Source organism: Aulonocara stuartgranti (genome assembly GCF_965226115.1).
Source record: "Aulonocara stuartgranti genome assembly, chromosome: 19".
Classification (NCBI taxonomy): domain Eukaryota; kingdom Metazoa; phylum Chordata; class Actinopteri; order Cichliformes; family Cichlidae; genus Aulonocara; species Aulonocara stuartgranti.
In genome coordinates this window covers 4818980-4843419 of record NC_138955.1, presented here as the reverse complement: position 1 = coordinate 4843419, position 24440 = coordinate 4818980, and the positions used below count along the sequence as shown (strand labels likewise).

At 40.7% G+C, this 24440-nt stretch overlaps 1 protein-coding gene and 1 long non-coding RNA gene across 2 annotated transcripts in view; both read left to right on the top strand.

The window, feature by feature from the left end:
* LOC309695121 overlaps window positions 1-24440 on the top strand; it is a 66631-nt gene that overhangs the window by 18906 nt on the left and 23285 nt on the right. The window lies entirely within an intron of this gene.
* sox11a (SRY-box transcription factor 11a) lies at window positions 668-3756 on the top strand. Its single transcript, XM_082515584.1, has one exon. The coding sequence runs from the start codon at window positions 930-932 to the stop codon at window positions 2019-2021; it is 1092 nt and encodes a 363-aa protein (XP_082371710.1). The 5' UTR covers window positions 668-929; the 3' UTR covers window positions 2022-3756.

The window sequence follows — 24440 nt, the reverse complement described above, 5'->3', positions numbered from 1 at the left end:
TATTTTTATTTTTATGGGGTCTATGTGATGCTGCAGGTGTTTAAAGCGCTCACACACTATAAACAGGATCTGTGAGGCAGAGTGTTCTACTGACCTATTTTCTTAATTCAAGCACAGACATGGAAACGCGCAGGAACGAGCCACGCCAAAACATGTGATAACACGTTGCCACTCAAAACACACACAAAAAAGTGTCAAACGTACAATGTTATACATAAAAAATAAATTTAAAAAACAAAACTACAAAAAAACAAAGTCTTCCTCAAAAGCCATTAACGGCTACTAAAATGCATCCTTTTACAACAGACAAGCAGACGTACCGACGCATCCAGGCGCCTGCAACTGTGTCCAAGCGCCACCTTCAGTACTCAACCTAAGGAAGAAGAAGGGGAAAAAAACAATCATACAGCCTACATCTTTTTCCTCAAGATACATATGCAAAATTGTATTTGTTTTAAGAGCAACTTCTCACATTTTTTAAAGTTAAAGTAAGGAAACAGACATATATCTTATGTGCGCTTTGGCGCATGACGCTCATCTCAAGAGCGCATTTCGTTAACTGTGTGTTTAATATGCCTGTCTCGGCCGGCGTGTTGCCCCAGACGCTGTGTACCACAAATCCCCACCTCCACTCCAATGAGAGCTTCGGGAGGGAGGAATAGGGTTACGGGGAGTCTTGGATGGAGTCTGCTGGGCGGAGTGGAAGGGACGTGATTGGATGAGTGACTGTGACGCAGGGGACATGAAAAAGCTGATAACTAGTTAAGAAGGCAGTTTGTAACTCTGGAAAAAGAGTGCAGAGCTTGAGACACAATACGCAGAGGACGTGAACGAACCGGCGCAAAACACAGAGAGCTGAGCCGTCTTGGCAGTGTGGGGCCGTTAAGACACTGCAGCGTCCGGAAACAAAGTGACTTTGAAACAGGACAATGGTGCAGCACACGGACAACAGCGAGACGGATGGGAGCATGTCCAGGGAGGCTACCGATTCGGAGGAGAGTGAATTTATGGCATGCAGTCCGGTAGCGATAAACCCGGACTGGTGCAAAACAGCCACCGGTCACATCAAGAGACCCATGAATGCATTTATGGTGTGGTCCAAAATCGAGAGGAGAAAGATAATGGAGCAGTCACCGGACATGCACAACGCAGAGATTTCCAAGCGCCTGGGGAAGAGGTGGAAGATGCTCAAGGACAGCGAAAAGATCCCGTTTATCAGAGAAGCCGAGAGGCTGCGGCTAAAACACATGGCTGACTACCCCGACTACAAGTACAGACCGAAGAAAAAACCAAAGCTCGACAGTTCAAAATCATCAGCACCGTCTCCGGAGAAGTGCGGCAAGATTGCAAAGACTCCCAACAAGAAGAGTTCAAAGATAAAAACTAAGAGCGGCTCGAAATCCACGCACGGCTACGCGGAGGATTGCGTGTTTCCCAGCTTAAAAGTTGCAAAGACTGTAAAGAGTGAGCTCACCGATGAGGACGATGACGACGAGTACGAAGAGGACTACCGGATGGGGATTAAGCCGGGTGAGGAGGAGCGCCTGAGGCCGTACAATGTAGCCAAAGTTCCCGCTAGTCCAACTTTGAGTTCCTCGGCAGAGTCCGAGGGGACGAGTATGTACGAAGAGGTGCGGAACAACAACAGACTGTTTTACAGCATCAAAAACATTACCAAGCAAAGCACATTGCACGCTGCTTCCGTCTCACCAGCATCCTCCAGGTCGGTCTCCACATCCTCCTCCTCGTCCAGCATCAGCTCCTCTTCCGGCGACGACGCGGACGATTTGCTGTTTGACTTTAGTTTAAATTTCGCTCCCAGCGCCCCGGGCTCTGAGCTGGGCAACCCCAATTCAGGAAACCTCTCCCTGTCTCTTGTGGATAAGGACCTGGACTCGTTCAGTGAGGGCAGCCTGGGCTCTCACTTTGAATTCCCAGACTACTGCACGCCAGAACTCAGTGAGATGATTGCCGGGGACTGGCTGGAGGCGAACTTTTCCGACCTCGTCTTCACATACTGAAAAAACAAAACAAAAAACAAAACCGAAAAAAACAGTTGAGCTAGTAATAACAGAGAAGGGAGATATGAAATTATATATGTCCTGGTCAAATTGTCCCCAGCCCTGCCTCCTGTGGGTTTTTTTTCTTTTTTCTTAAGGGTCCTGGAGGGAGGTGGAGGACCAGGAGGCGAGGTGAGGTTTGAGGAATGAGATGCTTATGAAGCTGGTAGCAAAAAAAAAAAAAAAAGCAAAGTCTGCAGACTTTTTTATCTGGCAGCATGACAGGGTTTTATGGATTGTTTTCCCTCGTAGGTCTGCATTTACTGTTCAGCTTAAAACGGACCACAAAGGGAAAATACATGAACTTCTATGCATCTTTTCCTCTTAAAACAACAACGACAACAACAACAAAAACTGCAGGGAGCTGAACACGGACTGTGTGGACTGTCTCAAAGCAAATCTGTGAACTGACAAATTGTTCAGGATGTTACTTTACAACGGTTTATGTAATTTTTTCTTAATGCCGCAAATGTTTGTTTGTTTTGTAACTGATTCCGTTTTACCTCCTGGTTTGGAAAAATTAAGCAGCCTAAACCTCTGCAGAATACAAGTGTGGAGGAAACATTTTGATACATAACAGACCTCATCTTTTTAAAAGAAAAGTAAGATATTTTCAGGCATATTTTTGTACAGTTGCAAAGGGAATGTTCTTACTGTGCTTTCAGTGAGTTTCAGGCACTTCTTCCCTTTATCATTTGTTTTTAGCATGCAAGGGAGTCCTGGTTTTAAGGATTAAGTTAAATTAAAACTTGCATCAAAAATGCCTTGTGATTTTAAACTAGGTTTTGTACAGTTGTAGAGCAGATTTGTTGAGTATTTGTAGACGATACAATGGCATCATGGGGAACACATACCTCAGAGCTGGAACTAGTTTCAAGATTGTATATGTACTGTAATATAGTAAAGTTAGGAGTTTATGTATATCATACTCGTGATATGTGGATGGGTCCCAATCGCAGGTGTGAAACTGGATTTTGGTATTTTTTATGGCACATACTGTTTTTCCCCCCTTCTCATTTTTTTGTGCAATATATACTCTTAAGATACAGACCATCAACAATTGTAGCAAGTGATGGAAAAACAGACTTGTGCACTGTCGACATCATTTCATGTTATGATGCTGAAGCCTGTCCAGGCAGGAAAATAAACAAATCAGCTGGAACTGATACAAAACAATTTAATATGGCCTCATGGTGTGATACATGCTATTGAAACACATTGATATCGCAATTTGAATGTTATTTGACGCATGATATCAGATAATGGGCATATCTGACACCAAACATCTTAAACCTGACTGCAAATTAGGGAAAAAAAATCATACTAACTCCAAAAGGGCATAGTCTCATACAGTGGTGGTCTGGCATTTTTAACAAGCAAGCAAAAAAAAGAACATTCCATAGTCCTGTTTCATGAAATGAAACTTTATTTTAAAACTGAAGACTGCCTTCTTTTTTTAAAACATTAACCATAAACCTGTATTTTTTATTTCTTGCACTTAAAAAAAGCAGATATTGTTTATTTTTATGTGGGTCTTACATATGAAGTTTGTTTGATAAAAAAAAAAAAAGTTTTGGAATATGACCTAATTATATGCCAAAACATTTTGTTGGGAAGTTCTAGGCAGTAGTTACTTCACATTCCAAGTGTGAATCTGTCTCTGACTCATCTTTTAATAAATAAGTACCTACCACCATCGACTGTCCTTTCAGTTTGTGAATATATGTACACAGATGTGTTATTTGTTGCGTTTGAAAAGGATGTGATGACGGAATGATGCCTATTTTGTATTTAGGCGGATTCTTTAAATGGATGGGCTCAAACTACCATGTGAATTCACATTTAATAAAAAGAAAAAAGGAAAAACACTTTTAAACTGCAGCGTTGAGGTGCTTTTCTATTCGTCTTCTTTTTCAAATGTGTTGTTTTTTGGATTTTTTTTGGCTGTACTTTCTTTCTCTACACCTCCCTGATAATGGACACTGCGGCTTTAAGAAATTGAATTGCCCGCGTGCTTGCGCCGAGCGATGTGATTGGTGGGCTTGGTGGTCCCCTTGGAAACTGAGCTGGAAACAGGAGCGGCTCCTCTCTGCATGTGGGAGCTCTCAGTCTGTCTGGCTTTCATTCAGAAAACTAGCATACTGCCCAGCAAAGAGCAGCATGAAAAGTGTATGAAAGGAAGGATCTGTGGCATATGCAGCTCAGGGATAAACAATGGCACTTGCACTTAGTGTTTAATCTTTGGAAAAAATCAGGAAGAATATAAATCTTATGTAAAAGAAAACTTTAAAGGGCAACTAAGACCACAAATTCTTCATTTTGTCACTAGTTAAATGTGCATAAGGGGCACACAGTTAGCAGATCACTGTGAATAGTAAAGATGGTTAAAAAAAATAATCCCAGTGGTTGTCAGTGGAGGGTTTTCTTTCTACCCACTTATTGTCTGATTTCCTGTTTGGACAGTAAATAAATAAAATTCATGGGACAAAAACAAAAAGGGGAAAAAATAGAATGAGATGATTTCTTTAAAACTGGCACAGATCTGTATGTAGCACACACTTATATCACTGATTTTAATTATTTAACTGTTTATCACCAGAGCAGATTAAATACAAAATCTTAGTCCTTGATTCCGCTGTATTTTCTTTTCTCTGAACAATAGATCTCAGCTATGTATGATGTAATATAAATGAAGCATTAGCCCTATAACAACAAATCTTTTAGAGTGATTGCATCGCTCCAGTGTTGTGCGAGGACAACAGATGCTGCCTTTTGTCTTGTCTGGGGCCAGATTAGAGCGACCAATCTTTCACGCATTATATATAAAGAACCAAAGGCCTTGGCCACTGAGAAATTTGTGTTCATTAAAGCAATAGCATCTCATGATGAATATTTGCCTTGCACTGCTGCCCAGGTACTAGCCTCCTCCATTAGGTCAGTTTGCAAATCTGTAATAAAACATTTATCTGGCTATTACTTTACCTGACCTATTGGTCAAAGTTGCTAATGGGTTTCAGAGCTATTCCCAATAGAATCTCCACATTGATTTTGTGTTCCTCTGAAATATCTGCTCAAGGCTAAAGCCACTGGTACACGTTGAAATGAAATTAGCGACCCGCGGAAATTTCCTTCTATTTCCTCCTTAAATAAATAAATGGAAATCGAAATTGTTTGGGAGACACTGAGTGAAATACTGTCTTCCAAGGAATTCAGCTCTACACTCCGCCCCAGATGGTCCTATTGTGGTGACGAAAAAGTAATTTCCAATCCCACGAGTGCTGAAATCATTCATATAACCTGCAATATCACAGACACACACAGTACGTGACACCTATATAAAGTCCCTGCTGCAGAGCTTGGGGAGGGGGCTGGAGGTAAAGCTTTTAGTTTGCGAATGATCATCTAATATATGTCTGCAATGTCACAGTGCTCAAGGATGAAACTCTGCTCTCTATTTCATCCTAATCATGTTAAATCCAGTAACAATAAGGCATGTTATGATTTCTTCACATCTTTTTTTCCCCCTTTCTCTCTCTCTCTCTCTCTTCCTCTCGCCAGTGAGCTCAGAGGCATTACATCACTGCTTAGTCTGTGCCGCCGCTCAGTAAGATTCCATGTTGTGTCATCGTTGATCCACATGTGCTCCTCTTGCCCCAGCGGGAGGCTAGCTGATATTGCTGTGGGAATACTGATATATGCTCTCCTAGCTGGAGGTTTCATCACAACAATAACATCTCAGCTCGCCCAAATTTAAACCAGTTTACTGATTGTTGATTGTTAAGTGGGCAGGATTTATTCTATCAGCTGAAGATCTCCTGTTTTGTGATCAAGATTGTGTTGACACCAGTTTTGGCCAAGTAAGCCCCCCCCCCCCCCCCCCCCCACCTCCCCCTGCTATGTTATACAAGCATGTCATGCTGTTTCACACTGCCAGTGCTTTACAGGTCCTGCGAGGTGTGTGACAGAGCACTGAAATGACACACCAGCAGTCGGTCTCTTGTGTAACTGCAATATAACCCAAAATGGGGAAAAAAATAAATAACAAAATAAAGCTATTTGAACCATAAATAGCATTAATCATCTTGTGAATATATATGAGAAAACAAGATGTTTATTACTCAGATGTCTATATACCATGAAATCTTAGACGCAATGACCTTATGAGTACTTATTCCTAATGTTGTGTGGTTCCCTTGCTGATAGTCAGGGAAAATGTGTCTGTAAAATTGCCTGCCTGAGCAACAGTGTAGTCCCTGTGTCCTCTGCTCCAGTCTTGGCCTGGGGCGACTCCTGCTGCTGTTGATGGCTATCCATTTGCTCTGCCCTCTCTAAGGATGGGAGGGAGGCAGAGAGGGAGCATCGGCCCCATCTGCCACGCTGATATTTACTATCCCCTCACATTTGTGAGAAGTGGGGGTGGCAAAGGCCCAATTCCCTCATGGTGTTTTAGCACTCTGGCAGATACACACATGTGCATACAGGAAGAGAGAGATCAGAGGCAAATGGAAAGAGTTTAAAAAAAAGAAGTGCTGTTCATATAAAACAGAGTTAAATTCTGATTTAACCTGATGTGGCTTGGATGCAAAAAAGACGACATAATGGATGAGTGTAAACAGAAACAAGAAACCTGCTCGGCATTCCATTCACAGCATCATTGCATGCAGTTTTTCACGATTTAGCAAGAGGCGAAGAGACACTGAAAAGAAGTTTGAGGGAGGCGCTGCACTGAAAGCAGACACAGCAGGTTGCCATGAGCAGTTTAAGCTGGCAGCACTATTGTCCCGGCGCTACAAAAAAACAAACAGTTCAATCACTCCTCCCAGAATCTGCTCTGACACCTGGTAAGATCTCATCGCGAGGAGGTCGCATGTTTTGTGTGGAGCTGCTGGAGGTCACACATCACTCACTTGAATTATCTGGTGAGAGGGCAGGAACTCAGCCGCACACCTGCTTCTTCTTCTTTCTTTTTTTTTTAAACCCAAAGCCCGTGAGTATTGCTCTAAATGAATGGACTTTTCTGGATGTGGGCTTTGCAGATTTAGATGGCGGGCAAACATTCTGTTTGCATCACTCAGCGTGTGAGGGAAAATAAATGGAGCCATTTTTCATTTAAAAAAGAAAAAAGAAAAAGGAAAAAAAATGCCACAATAATGGGCCCGGTGTAATTACAGTCAACTCGTAATGACATCTAGCTCTGTTTAGAGTGCAATCACACAAGTCTGTTGGCCTGATTGTGGTCAGTTCAGGATTTACATAATCTTGTTTGGAATTAATTGTGACTCCACGCTAGATATTTATCTTACGGCTTTACGGCAGCTGCAGGAGCCCCTTGCACTTCCATTAAGAAAAAGGTCATAAACCCCCTACAGTCTAAAGGACTCATAATATATGCAGAATTTTTAAATTGAAATCATACTTTAATCGAGATTGGGTTGTATTGGTGTGTTTTTTATTAAGCACATACATTTGGTGTAGTCTTTATTGCTTTGGATAATTCAGTAGTCCATACATGTTTGCTGTAAAAGTTGCCGTCAAGCCGCTGGTGCTGTTGCTAATCAGATGAACTGAATCTTGTATTATTAAAGCTCAATGCTCCTCTATTACATGTGTGTGCCTGAAGAGGAAAGTCCACATGGGCTTTCTGCCCAAATGCCTGGACTAAGACTGCAGTATTGCCTCTTTCATTGTTTTTGGTGTTGGTGATTGCTTTTAAGCGTGAGCATTTGGCTGTAAGTGATCTTGCAATGCATTATTTTTTTCCTTGTTTTTTTTTTGGATTAGCAATAAAGATAAAACTTGAAATGCAATTACCGGTGAGCACAATGAGGAAGATTTTATTTATGGCACTTGGTTCTCTGGCTGTAATAAAACTGAGTTTAAGAAAGGTACCCTGCTCTCCTGGAACTCTTCATTTTAATGATACCAACAACAGACATTCATGACCGCCTACCTTCCCACCACAGGATTAAGTCAGGCAGTCATCTAGATTCTAAACTGCAGCCCAAGGTTAGCCCATGCAATTTCCCCCTAAAGCTAGAGCACAGCCAGCAGTTGGTCATTCATATGCATCTGAAATCTAATACCCTGCTGCTGTGCCCCACAGCGGCCCCACCTTTCCTGACTCACCAGTGAACCTCGACTCCTCCAGCGCACTCTGACCATTATACACCCTCCCTGTCTTTCATTCTTGCCCTCCCCCTGTCTGAGTCTATTTGCATGTTGCCCAGGTTACACTGTCAGGGTACACCCCCACCCCCACCCAACCCCACCCGTGCACCCCCACCCCAATAGTTAGACTCAACACAGGGTTTCATTTGATAGTCTTTGCTGCTTCAGTAAATAATTAGCCACTGAATCCTCTGGGGGCCCTACACAGGAAGCATGGCTTGCTTAACAGGGGGGCTAAGGTTCTAATGACTGCTTTCCTACAAGGTTTCTGATAGCAAGCATCATGCTGCTGTGTGGACAACAAGAAACAGAATATACCCACCAAATATTAATTCTAAATGTGAATCTGAATGAAGGCTATACGATTATTTTAAATCTTTTGCCTATATTGGGAAATACTCTGCTTACCTTTTTAGGTCTGCTTAAGCAGAAGAATTTTCTTGAAAACAGATGTTTTTGGGAACTTTGCGGAATTAAATGTCATTATGTTAACAAATCAGCCAAATTAATATGCTGATGTACACGTCACTTCACTGAGATGGTGGAAACAACACCACCGTGCTGCGAAGTTCAACATAAACTTTCGTTCCAAATGACAGCAGTTACTTGAGCTCTATTACTTTCAATAATCTCATCATTGTGGTAAAGCAAAGCATATTTTACCAAACTAGAAATATCAAACAATTGCTAGATGGATGCTTAACCTCAATGATTTGCAGAGCAGATACTCACGCAAAGTAATTCCCCATCAGGATTGCCTCTATTTAAAAAAATGACAACTCCTGCCAAAAAATCCATTAACCGCATATAGATTTTAATGGTTCTGTCCAACTATAGATGCAGCGACAACTTTAGATGTTATTTCAAGAGATCAGTGTGCCCATACCTGAGTGGGACTTGAAAACTTTCCTCCCTCCATGTCCTCCTGTGCATGTTGAACCCCAGAAAGGGCAAAACCAATCATGTTGCTGAATAATTAATACATATGTGTATGAACAATTCATATGCATCAAGCTGAATGTACAGTAGTCTATATCCATTATGGAGAAATGGCTGCGTTCATAAAAAATACAGCACACCATAAGCTACCTCTCGAAGACTGTCGGGGAACGAGCTAATAAATCTAGTTCCCTGAGATTTACTTCTGTGAATTAAGCACAAATTTGGCAGCTCCCACCTCTTGTAACAGGATTTGTAGTTTGATTTTGTTGGCTCTGCGACGCTCCCATCACAACGCAGACTTTGAGGCTTAGAAGCATGCGGTCTCCTCAAGATGACAAGCGAGACCGTGTAGAAATGCACTGTTTGGGCTAATGGCACAATCGCAGTGCACACAACCTCTGTGGGAGGTTATGTGTGGCCGTAGATTGTTGTTGTAGCCAGTGGGGAGTGGAGAAGTAGTGTCTGAAGAGATGTGACAAGTAACCCCGCCAGTGATACGCACAAATACACTCACACACACATGTATACACACACACACACCTTCTTTCTGTGGTCAGAGTTATTCATTTTGTTGAGCACCTCAGCCGCCAGCGGAGAAACGCTGTCACTGGGTTATTACAAATACCCCCAAGCAGTTGCGAATGTCCTCACAGATACAGGACAGAGAGAGAGATGTGGGCCTGCATACCACTGCCTGACTGCTGCTGTTTGCTGGTGTTCTGAATGACCTAGTTCCCCCTTTCGGATAATTCATACCTCACAAAACCATGACACCACAGAATACTTATTTTGTGTCATATATCAAAAGACTGAAAATGACAAACATACTGTACCATCACTAGTTCTATTTAACACACTAAAATCACCCACAATTACATGCTTATGTTCCTTTTTCATGTATGCAACTGACTCGTCCATATATACCTTATGTATGCAACACTGAATACTTCACTGAGTATACATATTTATTCATACATTCCAGACTGCTAGTAAATAAACTGAGTTTTGCTGTTCGGACATGACTCACGCACTGAATCTCGGCTTCTTTACATGTAAGGTCTCTATGTTACTCACCTCTGTGGCGGGACTGTCATTTTCCATTTTTACAGAGTGGTATGATTAGGGACACCGCTGTGATCAAAAGAGGGCTACCGGCTGATTTTCAAAACCACACGTTATAGTGCAAATATATATCAAAGGGAACAGGCTGCATGGGTCTGTGTGATATGTCCAAAATGATTTAAACATGCTATGACCATGTTTAAGCCTCAAGCGAACATATTTTAACAGAATAACAAGGTGTTGCTGCCTCTGTGTCTTCATATAGAAGTCTGGGAGAGTTAAAAAGACGTGAAAAAAATAAAGAGAAAATCAAAATTGGTATGGAGGGGGAAAGAGAGAGTAACCAAAATAAATAAATAAATCTGAGGCTGCTATCCAATGAATTATTAAACTCCCTGTTACAGATTTCCCAATTAGAAGGGGTAATCCAGTAATTAACCCAAGGACCAGCCGGCTGGTACAGTATATCACTGAAACGTACTGTCTAATCCCTCTACCAGTATTACTGTGAGCTGCAAATTTCCCTTGCAGCTCACAATAAGAAAAAAAAAACCCACCTCACTAATAATCCCATTAGGCTTCGTTATAGAAATACTCTACTCATCTTTTAACTGCCAGCCTCAACTATGTAATGGCTGTGTTTTTAAAGCAATTTGGTCAGTGGTGACAGAAACCTGCTTACTGGTGAAAAGTTAATGACACTGAAAGCCAATACTGTATCCTGACCACTTAGCTCTGCCATTTGACAGAATTTGTCATAACACAGTTCCTTATTTTCAAAAAGAAACTGATGAATTTCATGTTTATCTTCTTTGCACTTAACTCTAATTTTACAAAAACGGCAAAAGAGAAAAAAAAAGCCTCTTACCAGTATGCCCGGACGGAAAACTACAGGATTATTAGTGCACAGGGCTCAATCGTGGATTATAGAGACCTAAATTGTGTTTAAATAGAGATACAAGGCTGGCTGAACAGTCACAATATCAGATTTTGTTGATTTAACCCATTTTCAATGAGGCACCTGGCTCATTTCAGTCGTGATAGGGTCCCCTATCGTATTGCATGACTGAAACCTCATACTGTAGATTTCTCAAATCAGTTCAGCCTAAAACCCAAATAGTCCAAGCCTATTACACCACCACATCCTTGGCTCTCCCTTTCCTAAAACTTCTGCAACCCTCTGCATCATCCATCCAAGCCAAACCACCTTTATGGGCACATTTCTGCAAAGTGTGCTGCTTTGATTTGCTTTGGCATTCCTGTCCTTATTCATCCAGTGGGGCTGTGAGCTGGAATAATTAGGAGAACGCCATAAGGGCCCTACCACCTGACAAGTGATCAACAAACAATGATTTATGAGACCATCTCGTATCAGGGGATGACCATTGATTTAAACACACAAAGAAAACACACATTTACGCATGGACACATGCACACACGCGCACCACTTCTGAAACAGATGACCAGACACATAAATCAGACTCAGCATCCTTATATTTCAGGATCTGCTGTTTTATGCTGACCTATCTTATTTATCCTTCGTTCGCTTTAATAAACACCCAAAACTCATAAGCTCAGAATTGATATGGATTTCATAAGTGATCTGACTGGCAACATCGAGAGCTGCTGAAATTCCCTTGAAAGCTTGAATGAACCTCCCGCAAATCAATTTTGTCACTCTTTTATGACAAAAATGCTGATTCCACTTTTTTTTTTTTACAGTTTTTTTACTGCCTGGAAAAAGTACAACTACACTGCAATATCTATATGTTGCTGTATGGAATTAGCGCAGTAGATCACATTGGCCTGTCTGTTGTTTTGGCATGCCTAGGTAAGATTTCTTGACAGACAACTTGCATACTGTGTTTTATTACCCTGCCAGCTGCACGGTCATTGTATATCGCTCTTCCTGCGAACGCGCAGGATCATATTTCTATGTGTACTGCAAAGCGGCGGCTTCAGATACTGATTAATGAGTAATGAAATAGCTTTTAGTTATTACAGGATGAAAATATTAATATGAGAGATGCTGAGTGAGAAGAAGGGTGCCTTTATTATGTTACCAGTCTGCTTCATCATCTCATAGATTTGTCTTAGGTTCACAGCATCAGTCAGATTAAGAAGCCATATTACTCATCAAATGTTAAGTGAGCCTGGTCCTATTAGACGCGGTAGAGGCTGTCATCATCATACAAGACTCCTTTTAGCAACTCAGTAAATCTAAGTCTACATTCATTTTGTGCTTTTGATATACTGTCATGGGCAACATTTCCAAAATAGTTAATTAATAGTCAGTAATGGGCTTCTGACTGTTATAGATTCAGTCGTTTACTGTTGGGACTGGGAAATAATTGCTGTTTTTTACAAGTGTACGACATATGCTATGTGCCTAGAGACGCTGCGCAACGTGTTGATGAACTGTGCATTATTGTCTTTCCTACCACAGATTGATCAGAGCTGCAGTCAGGTCAATATGTGTCTAAACATGACTTTAATAAGGTGACTGCACAGACACTACTGCAATACCACAAAATGTGGGAAACAGAGAAATCTGTGCACATGTAACAGAGTGACAGAGATAGTCTACAGCTTTAGTGCTTTCTCCCTCATTCTTCCTCCACCACCGGTGTGAAGTGATCACAACGCACACTGTTATGGTCACTGCAGTTATACTGTTATTAGCGATTGTTGTCAGTCAGAGGCAACAGATCAAAAAGAGTGAATCCATATTGATTAACCGAGTCGAGCTCTCACACACTGGCAGAATTTGCGCTATGTACATGATGATTGACTCCTCCTTTGCTTTCCCTTGCACTGTGGCAATGGGATAATTGAGCATCCACCATGAATCCAGTATTAGAGATTCATGTGTCTCACCCCACCTCTCCTTTTCTGTGTTACATTCAGCTGGCAGATGATTGAAAGGCCTCCGGTGTCCCCCCTGCTCTATGTGGATAAGCAGTTTTCATATGAAACATCAATACTTGAATGGATAGACAGTTTTATCCATTGATTAAACACTGAGTGAATGCGCAAGTACTCACCCTTGCAAAGACTGACGCCCATGCAAGCAGATTCCCCCTCTCCATTTTTGTGATTTAGGGCACATTTGTGCAATGGTTTCTAAGTGGAGTGTCATTACTTCACCTCACCATATTTGCAAGGGCATAATCAATAACTTCATTTGAGCACCGATATGTGTGGACTGAGAATCGTGGTAGTGGGGACCGCAGTGTTTCTCCCCCTTGGAGAACTGTTTGAAAATAGCCCTGTGAACATTGATAAAGCAATGACAAATGGGGATTATGGTATGACAGGTCAAAAACTGCCACTTGAAAATTTTTAATCAATCTCTATTCCCTTCATTTTGCTGTGTGAACTGTGATGTTTCATTCATTGTTTTCACTTTTAGACTGATTAAACAACATACATATTATTTTAAGGATAAAAATCCACTTTTCCAAATCCCATGCATAATTTGAATTGTATTAATCCAAATACACAAGGATTTAACAGACACTTGCACACCTGCAGCGTCTGGTCAAATAGGATGCTTATTGGAGTAGGGATCTCATTCAGATGGTCATTAGACAATCAAATGAGAATAATCTGCCAGGATCTCTATTACGAGGAAGCCAATTCTCCTGGTGCGTCAATGGCCTTTCAGAGTATTACCAGGTGTGTGGCTCATATACTGATTGCTCATTTGTGCCTGGGAGAGATCACTATATATGAATGCCCTTTATGATTTAAATGCCAGTGGGAAAAGTACTGTTCGTCAATATGGAATTGAAAGGGTAAAACAAGCGCAGGCTCTTCCTGGATTTCATTCATGACTTTCATTATGAAGTGACACAGTGACATGACATGTTTTTTTAAAGTGTACAAGTTGCTGATTAGATCATAAACTACTATAGATTTAAGACACCCCATATTTGTAAGTGACTCGCATATGTAATATTATTTTTATTTTTGTCCTTTGTTGTCTTCAGTATATTTTTTATTTAATGCGCTGTTATGGCCTTAGGCTCTGGTGTGTGCTGGTGTTCTGTGTTGCAGAAGTTTCATGGGTGGAGATTCAGGAGGAAATGCACAACACCTGGCCTGTATTTTCCTTGGATATTTAAAACTCTAGGCCTGTTGGTCTCTACTGTTACTGGTCTGCTCCAGTCCTTTCATGGTGTCTGCATTGTCTCGATGCCTCTATGCCCCACTTTGGTTCTTTCGTATAAGTTATCTTAATTTGCTCGTTAAGTCACACATACTTGCCAACCTATGTTGTTTATGCTTCAGCATGAAATTTACACTGTAGCCATGTTGTAACTGCAAACACCTCTGAAACTCTGTAACCTGCTGTAACCTGCTGTGCAGGGACACATATGTTTGCTTTACTACAACAAAGAACAGGAGAGAAAAAGTCACATCATTAGATTTGTTTCTGTGAGCTAGCACTGTAAATAAAACAATGCGACCCGACCACAGGCTAATTAACACATGATGCACAAGTGTAAGCATCAATATCAGCAATGGCATCGGCCACTTATAGGTCCCTCTATAGGCACTAAAAAGATCAGGCCTTTCATAAACATCATTATCAAGTTAAATCATTATTTGGTTATTCATATTCAGTTGGTGGTGTAACTCTATTGTTGTGGCCTACGAGCTAGTAATAACAATACTACATATAAGCTAAAAGAAATGTAAAATCCATATATGCCAGTCTGAAGCATGTTCTTTTCAAGATTTTCATTTTCTCACTCCAAGGCCAAAACACCTCGCCCTCAGTACTAACCCCTGCTGGTGCCTCGAGGTTAACGTGCTCTCTTAATTTTAAGCAAGCGGTGGACACAGGCAATAAAAAGATGTACATTTTAGCTGTGTCATAGAGAAACAAGTGCATGATCTCAGCAACAGACCACCCACCTTCCTTTTCCTCAAAAACATGTTTCATGGCTGTTGCTCTCAAATCATGGAGGAGTTTTCATTTGAGGAGGGTCAAAGACCTTTTTATCACCTCCTTAAACACTCATTCAAGGAACCTCTTGTATCGCACGACTGGACATCCCTTCTCTGTATCTCCAATTGTTGGTAAAATGGGGCAATCTGTATATCCAGTTTTGCCAATGAACTGTATGTAAGCAACCTTGGAGAATATTCTGTGCTTTCAAATTGTTTCATGTCAGCAATCAACTCATTGTTTACACTGTTTATAGTGTTAACATTTACCACCCAAACAGTGCACATCCAGCATGTGGACATCCTTGACATCTGCCTTTTGGCTCAAGTATAATGGACAGATTAAATGTCACCTTAGCACTGGGTATTTTAATCAGTTTATGTATGGAGGATATTTTGTAAGCAATTTTGATGTTTGTTTCCACGAGATGTTAGTGTTGTGTCTGTCAGTCTTGTTGGTGTCTCTGCTTCTCCTGTCCCGACGTGCTCTGCTGCATCCTGCGGCATTTGGCACCCTCTCAAGTCACCTCCTCCTTTGCTATACAGACACACACTCACACACACAAACACATCCACAATTAGCTGAGATAAGCTGGGATTCTGTGACTTCCTGCAGATTCTTCCTCTGATAAGGGAGAACAATTTAAAAGCCCTGCATAGAAAAAGACACGAGTATAAAAGAACCTTTCTGGAAGGCTACAAGAGAAAAAAAATACAACAAAAGTCAATGCAACCAGGCTCTTGGCTGCTGACATGATGACTGGTCACAACATCATCCTGTCATACTATATTAGTTTTGGTTTTTGCACACCTCAATTGCACTCTTTGCTGAAACTCGTTTATCACATTGCAGGGAATGGACACTACTGTAATATATCACAGGGGCCTTTTCTGAAAGCGTGACAATCTGCTTTTGAAAGTGCTCTGTTTTGAGTGCCTGCAACAGAAGTGATCACAATAGCAGATAACTAAGAAAAATATTGCAGGGTTTGGCATGCATTTCAATTAAAAATAAATATTGAAATAAAATTTCACTTTGTTTTACAGACTTAGTTCAATGTGACCTTTGTGAGTTATTCCTTGTGTTGGTAGCATCTGTTTTCAGTGGAAAAGTTGTTTAAGTTAAGCACAAAACCGAGTAGGTATCTAAAAGAATGATGGCTTTTAAATGAGGGCTAAGGGCTACATCTGTCTCACGTTCTCTTTGTTAAGAATCTTGGAGTCTGAGCTGTCCACACATGAGATAATGGCTGGATGAGATAAAGTAATCAAATCCCCTAAAAAAATCACTTAAGTACCCCTCTCTCCCCTCTAAAAAAAATAAAATAAAACTTAAAGTAGCTCTGCTTCTAGTAAAGAGGAGTCTGTCCCTCTATTGTGCATATTACTGCATCTCATCTCGCTCATTGCTGCCTAGAGTGCTATGACAACAGAAGTGAGAATATATTTAATCTCTCCAGCCCTGCTAATAATACTAAGCTACTGGCTGAATGCCGAAAAAAGCACAAAGGGCTAATCATCTCTAGTAGTAAGCATTTTCTTACACATACACATTTTCCCCGCTGTTCTCAGAACTGTCAGGAGTAAAGAGATAAAGAATGGGCAGAAGGGGTGGAGGGGTGGTGGTGGTGGTGGTGGGGGAAGTCAGTTGTGGTGTGAGAAGTGTCTGCCACCACAGCATCATTAACACCCAGTGGTGTTGGAGTAAGGGAGGGAGAGCAGACGGGGCCTCCGAGCACTAGGAGCGAAATTGCAAACCCAAGGTTCCTGATACAACCTGTTATTATTTTTGACACAAGCCATTTACAATAGCTATGAAGGTGGCAATGGAAAATGTAATATTGATTGTATGCCCTCAAGGCTTTGCTCCCCTGACTTCTCAACGTCACACGACTCAAATGTTGGGTGTGATGATATGCTTCTCCTTTTATTTATTTTTTATTTTCTTTTGTTTCCTCCACTTCCACATATCCTATTTTAGCGGCTTTGCTGATGGTCTGTTTGATGAGGTAATTACGCCGGTAGATTGAGAAGGCAAGGTGACGTTTTGGGAGTTGAGAAAAATAATAGAAAGCTGCGTAACTACAACAGTGCAATATGATATTGGTCTGATGTGACAGGTGTTAATATACCCAATGGCAATCTGTTTTTCATCTCTTTTTCATGAGGGTGCTTACTGAATTACTTCCAAATGATGTTTATGAAGCAAGCGACTGTTGCACCATGGGGTAGCGGCGGCTCATTCCAGCGTTATTAAGACGCGCTAACACAGAGCACCGCAAAGAAATGCACTTGGAAAAATAATCAGGTTTTGCTTAAACACAGATGCGTGATAATCCTGGAGACATTTTTGTGCAGGCATGTAGGCTCTGAGCTTCAGCTGGAGGCGATGGAAAATAGAGGAAGCTATTAAGCTCCTGAAACACAGTGACTAACTAAACAAAGCGTGGAACAACTGGGAAAATAGTCGGCCTTTGGAGAAGCCTGTCTCTGTCTGTCTGACAGAAACCTGTCAAAACCAAAACAAACATGTATAACAAGGCCCTCAAAGGACTGGAGACAATTGTGCAAGCCTGTGTGAGCTGCAGCGGAAGTCTTCGTATCTGCAGAGATTGCAAGGGTTATCTGCCAGTGGTAATTAAGCTAGGGCTTCTGTGTGACAACTTTTCACTTGTTTCTGAAATGAATGCATGACCTGCACGCCACCTCTCCATGTAGCTAACCACTGATTGCTGTGCTAAAAGCTATCTTTGTGAAAAGTGCTGTCTAAGAGCTCTTTCCCTCTGGTTGGAGGTGCTTTGGAACACATCATTATGGACTTACATGATTTAGATGACCCCATAAAATTTCCCTAAAAGAAAATATAGTGAGGGCAATACCTTTGTGCTGTCAAGGGTTCTTCACGTTAGATGTTGTGTTTCACTGTTTAAAATTCAACTTTTTAAAAGCATTAAATATTCTCAGTTAAACCTTTGATTTCTAAATTATATTATCCATATTAAACTGTCCATATTAATTACAGATGTAAGTGAGAAACTAATCAACCATCAGTGCTGCTTTTGAGAAACACAACTATGAGTCAGTTCATTGTGTTGCTGTGAACATTTTTCTGGATAATAGCACCTCTCGTTCTCATGTACAGTTAGACCAACATGTTTTTATCTCTGTCATCACATTAGGTTGAGTGGAGGAAAATCACTCTTAATGACACAGAGATTATTGGCTTTGTGTTTTGGTATACCAGTAAATGTGGGATTTCCCCACATAAGCCTTCGCTATCAGTTTACAGTAACTTCTGCATTCTGCAGTTATCCACAAGGATATCAAAACACAATACAACAAGTCTGTGTGGCTTCACTCAATGACATTATCTTGCAATAGTCATGGAAAAAAAAAAGAGTCTGTATCCTGTAAAAATGGAGTGAAAAGAACAATAAATGTGGAGAAATAGTTTTGTTCACTGTTGACTAATGTGTTAAGGATTACTTTCTGGTTTTAAAACTTCCTGTCATGATCTCTTAAAGGAATTCTTCCCAGTATATTCATACAGCAGCACTGCTACAAGCAGTGATTCAATTAAATCTTGAAATCAGGAAATTGTGATATATTGAAAAGAAGGATTGTTCACACTTGGAGTTATAAGTTACACTTCCAAAACATTTCTCAACATTAAGTGCAGAGGACACAAAACTCCAGTGCTAACTCTAAAAACAATAAAAGCCATTAGCATCATGCTAGGGTAAACATTAAAGTACTACCTATTAGTATCTATTAAAGTATTTAGTTTACAACTTTAGCACGACATGTTCAATGGATAAATGCTGATGCTGGTCAGCAGGGGCCTTCATATGTGAGGTTTACATGTTTTGTTTCCCAATGTGTGCTCTGGTTTCTTCCTACAAGCCACATAAATGCATGTCAGTTTAATTGGTGATTCTAAATAGACTCTAGGTGTGGATGTCAATGTGGATGGTAGCTTGTCGCTCTGTGTTAGATATGTGATAGGCTAGTGACATGTCCAGCCTGTACCCTGCTTCTCGCCTAATGTCAGCTGGGATAGGTTCTGGCCCTCTGAAACCGTAGTTATTTAAGGGCTAAAGAAAATGAATAGATATTGAAAGCAAGGACATTGGAAGTAGTGGGGCCAAGGAACCAAAAGACCAGAGGATATCCTGACAGCTAGCAATGTTCCTTTGCTCATTCCTCTGATGCATTGTGCACTGCTGACCTGAAAAGTTGATTATTCTAGATAAAAAGTCAATTTTTATGAACTAGGTATCTAATTTGCTTTGATCTCTTGGATGACATATGTTAAATGAAAGATATTCAAAGTCGAACATACTAGAACAGCAGTGCTCTGAGACTGTGAAGGTAGGCAGTGACAAAACGAAATGCTTAAAATTTATCATATGAACAGTTGCAGGATTATCATGGACTATCAGGAGTGTCATGGTATAGAATACATTTTTCACTTGGCACTGTTGCATCATTTTGCAGTGTGCAAGATTAACATTGCATACAGCCATTTCTTTTTAACCTTAAAAATCTATTTTACATAGTTGTTAGTGCTTTAACTTAATTAAACAGTGAGCGATAAAAGGAAAAAAAGTGCAAAAAAATTATCAGCTGCCATTTTTTCCATCACTGTTGATCTTTCTGAAAAAGGACATAGTCACCTGCAGCTCTATAAATATGGAAATAAAAATGGGATGTGTCTGCAACTACTGATTAGGTATCCTGTATTCATATAAAAATGTATCACCAAAGTTTCAAAAGAGTAAAAAAAACAAAAAAAAACTCAAATTTCACTAAATGATTGGTTCATCAGTGACACAAAGGCTTTTAGATGTTCGACACAACACACTATTAGTAAGTAACTTATTAGTAAGTGTGTAAAAATGCTATTATACATGAATTATGATCTCAATATATTATGTTCATTGTATGCATATCGTGGTAACACCATAAGAATAGTCATAGCACTTCATAAATTAGTCCTTTCTTTTAAGAAAACACAAAATGTCAAGTGTTAGTAGTTTCCACATAACTGTAAATTAGGCCTGTCTCGCTAAAGAATGTGATATGAGGTCTTTCCATGATTAATTCACTTCTAGTTTGACACTAATTAACCCACATGGGTTCAGTATTATAAATACACAGAGATATAGTTAAAACACCAAAAAGCTTTGTCAGCTGGAAATTATACAGTAAGTTTAGGCAGTACGTTTGTTTGTATTTAGTATTTAGTATTTATTTATTTATTGTCATTGTCAAGAACAATGAAATTGCGTTTGGGGCTTCCATACAACCCAAAAAAAAGAAGAAAATAATAAATACCCCTTAAAACCCAAGTGTACATATTTAACCCAGTGTGACTCCAATGCAATAAGACAATCCTTAGCAATAATGTTCGTAGAAATTCAGACAAAGACCTGAGAAACATGACAAAATACAACAATGCAACCCATTCAATATTATTGTACTGTGAGATATGATATCAGATATGATAGTTATCTATTTAAGAAAGAGGGGGGGCAGGAGGGGGAAGAGAATAAAGATATGATGCACCAATGCAGACCAGTTCATTGCTATTAAGAAGTTGGATATGGTTATTGTCCGTGAGAGGGGGGCAGAGAGTTCAGGAGCCTCACAGCCTGTGGATACAGGCTGTTGGCCAGTCTGGATGTTCTGGCCTGTATAGACCTGTACCTTCTCCCTGAGGGCAGCAGATGGAAAAGGTGGCGCGCAGGGTGATGTTGGTCCCGCAGGATACTGTGCACCCTCCTCAGACAGCGAGTGGGGAAGATATTACTGATCTCTGGCAGACTTGTTCCAATAATTCTGCCAGCTTCTTTCACCACCCGCTGGAGTGCTTGCTGATTGGCCTTGGTGCAGCTGGGGAACCACACTAGAAATCCATACGTCAGAACGCTGCTGATGGCACAGTTGTAGAAGTTCAACATCAGAGATCTGGGAATGTGTGCGCTCCGCAGTCTCCTCAGGTAGTAGAGGCGCTGTTGGGCCTTCCGTACAACTGAGGTGATATGGTTGCCCCAGGACAGGTCCTCGGTCACAGTTACCCCCAAGAATTTAAAACTGCTCACCCTCTCCACCGCCTCACTGCCAATGAAGAGAGGCAGATGGTTGTTATGACCCCTCTTCCGGAAATCTACAATGATCTCCTTGGTCTTTTTGGTGTTTAAGACCAAGTTATTGTCGTGGCACCATGACTCTAGTTGTTGCACCTCTGTCCTATAGTTTGTCTCATCATTGTTGGATATAAGTCCGAGCACTGTAGTGTCACAAGTCCTGTAGCCTTGACGAAGCTGATATCTATTTAAAGATCTCCAGAGTGGTTCATTAATAAATTCCTTCTGCTACTAAATGGGAATGCACACCTGTTTTCAATGATATAATCCATAAAGATTAGGGTAATTTAATTGTGACAGATGTTTGCTTGATTGGATTAGCTAACCAGGAAAAATGGGAAATTTAGAATTGGGTCCAAACCAGTTTTTGTGCAAAATTTCACTTTAGAATGCAAAACATAATCTATCCATCCCTCCATTCGCTTCCACTTAACCTTTTCAGGGTTGCGGGGGTGCTGGAGCCTATCCCAGCTGTCATAGGCGGGGTACACCCTGGACAGGTCACCAGTCTGTTGCAGGGCTAACACAGAGACAGACAGCCATGCGCGCTCACATTCACTCCCGTATTCACACCTATGGGGCAATTTAGACTAATCAATTAACCTATCCCCACAAACTGCATGTCTATAGACGTGTGCCCGGAGGGAACCCACGCAAACACGGGGAGAACATGTAAACTCCACACAGAAAGACCCCGGCCTGATGGTGGAATTGAACTCAGGAAAGGGTTAGGGCAAAACATAATCTCACTTAAAAAGTTTTCATTTAGGGTAACTTGGAATCTAATACATCCATGGTTTCTTGTAATCTTTTTGAAGCGGTCTTTTTCAGAGCAATAGTTCTTCAGGCTTTTAGTTTTTAGACATTGATTGCTGTTTCACTCATTTTCAGTCCAGTCCATTTACCTGACCATTTTTAGTGGCGTTTTTTTTGTTTGTTTGTTTGTTAAGTCACTTTATACTGAACAGAAAATGGATTAAAAAGCAGCCAGCATCCAAAGAAGTGCTTTAAATATCCTTCAAGAAGCCTCGAGAAGTATTCCAAAAGACTATTTACAGAAAGACATTTAAGAGAGTTCAGGCTGTGTTAAACAGTAAAGGTGATTATACCACATATTGACCTTCAAGCTCTTGAAAATTGGGCAAACTCTGTTTTTAGCTTATATAATGCATTTCTGTGTATGTTTACATATTTTTTGCCTAACAGGAAAGAAAGTAAAAAATGACAGTAGAAAAGTATACATAGCAAACAGTGTTTTTGACAAACTAGGAATAGTTAAACTGCCAAAACAAAGTTTGACTCGTCTTTTACTGAACTCCAACACTGATTTTAGCGGGATAATAAGAGGCCACTGTATACTCTGCAAGAGATCTGTAATTCATTTGACTTTAAAAGAGCTCAATTATAGTTATTGATTATTTATTCCCCTTTAAAGCGAGTGAACTCTTGCAAGGGCACTCTTATGATTCATGCTGCCCGCTAAAAGGAATGGCTTTTAAATATTGGAAGAGCTGTTTGAAGGAAGGATTGCTGAATATTTAGAGTTCTATTGCTTTCATTTAGTTTGGCTGATGTGAAGTTTAGCCGTTATTCTCTCTAGTATTCCTGTCCTCATCAGCCTCTGCACTTTCACAGATGATGTCTGTTTCATAGACATGGCGAATCGCATTCGTACCAGGCTTCTTCAGGAGAGTGGGCTGAGAAGTTTTGATGAAAACTAGATAAAGGCTGTGAAAAAAGAGAAGATCAAATCAGCAACTCCATCAGCCCTCATAAGAGCTGATCCCCCCTGCCCCGAGAGAGCTTGTGGGATCACAATACTTCCCATAAAACAGCGGGAGCTTGGCCAGCCAACTGAAAAGGACCTGCCTCTCATTGGAGTGAGAGATCACTGAACTGGAGAAGGGAAAGAGTAGAGAGAAAAAGAAGAGGTTTCTCCTATATGCAGGTTGAATGAGGGTCTCAGTGGTCAAACCTATAGAATTAAAACAGAAATGGTGGAGTGGGAGGTGGAGTGGGAGGTGGTATGTGGGGACTGAAGAAAGGGGGAGTTGTTGGTCATTATACGAAGCCTAAGTAGAACACCAGCTCCTCATTCTCCTCCTCCTGAAGGTTCACATCCCTGCTGTGTTTACCACAGCCCCCCTATGGATTCTATTAAATCAGACAGGAATAAGAGGGAGAACTGCATGCCCCCACTGTCTTGCATTTACCTGAGGCTTAGCCTTTTGACCTCAGCTCTGCATGTTTGTGAAAGGAACAAATCATATTCCTGATTAAGTTTGAATGTCTTTATCATAAAATCTTGTTCACTAATTTGGAACAAAAGAAAGTTCTTTTTATGATATTTGTTAAGCTAATTACAAGGTTTATTAAATTGCCCTTTCAGGGTTATGGTATTATTTTTAAAGCCTCATTTTAAGCAATGTATAGTCATTTGTGCTTTTATTTAAGACTGTAGGTATGCTTTCCTTGTTTTCAGATAAAAACAGCATGCAGAAGCATTGCTGCATAATGCAGCAGCCTAAAACCTGCCCTTTAAACTCAAAGCTAAGTGGGGAAAATGACTGGGCAAATGAATCATTTCAAGTTATAGAGCCGTTACCTGGTTGAGGGGACATGTAAGTATGAATGCATGGAATAAATATGTCGTGGCTTTATGAAGTGTGAAATGGACCAATGCAAAGGCTCTCCCTGTTTGTTGCTCATTGTGGAGGTGACTCCACATTTATGAGCATTTACACCCCCGAATCCCAGTTTGCAAACTTAAATTTATGGGTCCAATGGCACTTAAATTTTTACTAGTAAAAAATATTTAAGGAGTTGGTTCATTCACATAATTGTTATTTATCTACCTCCTTGGGGTGAAAGCAGAACCAAATTGCTATTTCCATTTAGAGGATGGAATGGCATAATGATGAACACATTTATAAAGTGGCTGTGTTTTTTACAGAACTTATGCCTGTGTCCAGGGGCTGCAATTAAAATGGTCTGTACACAAAATTGTGAATCCTATTGACCCACCAAACCCAGACACTCAATACAATTTGCTCATTATCTGTTTAGTTGGCTGGTTGTGTTTGTCATCAACTAAGTGACCCTG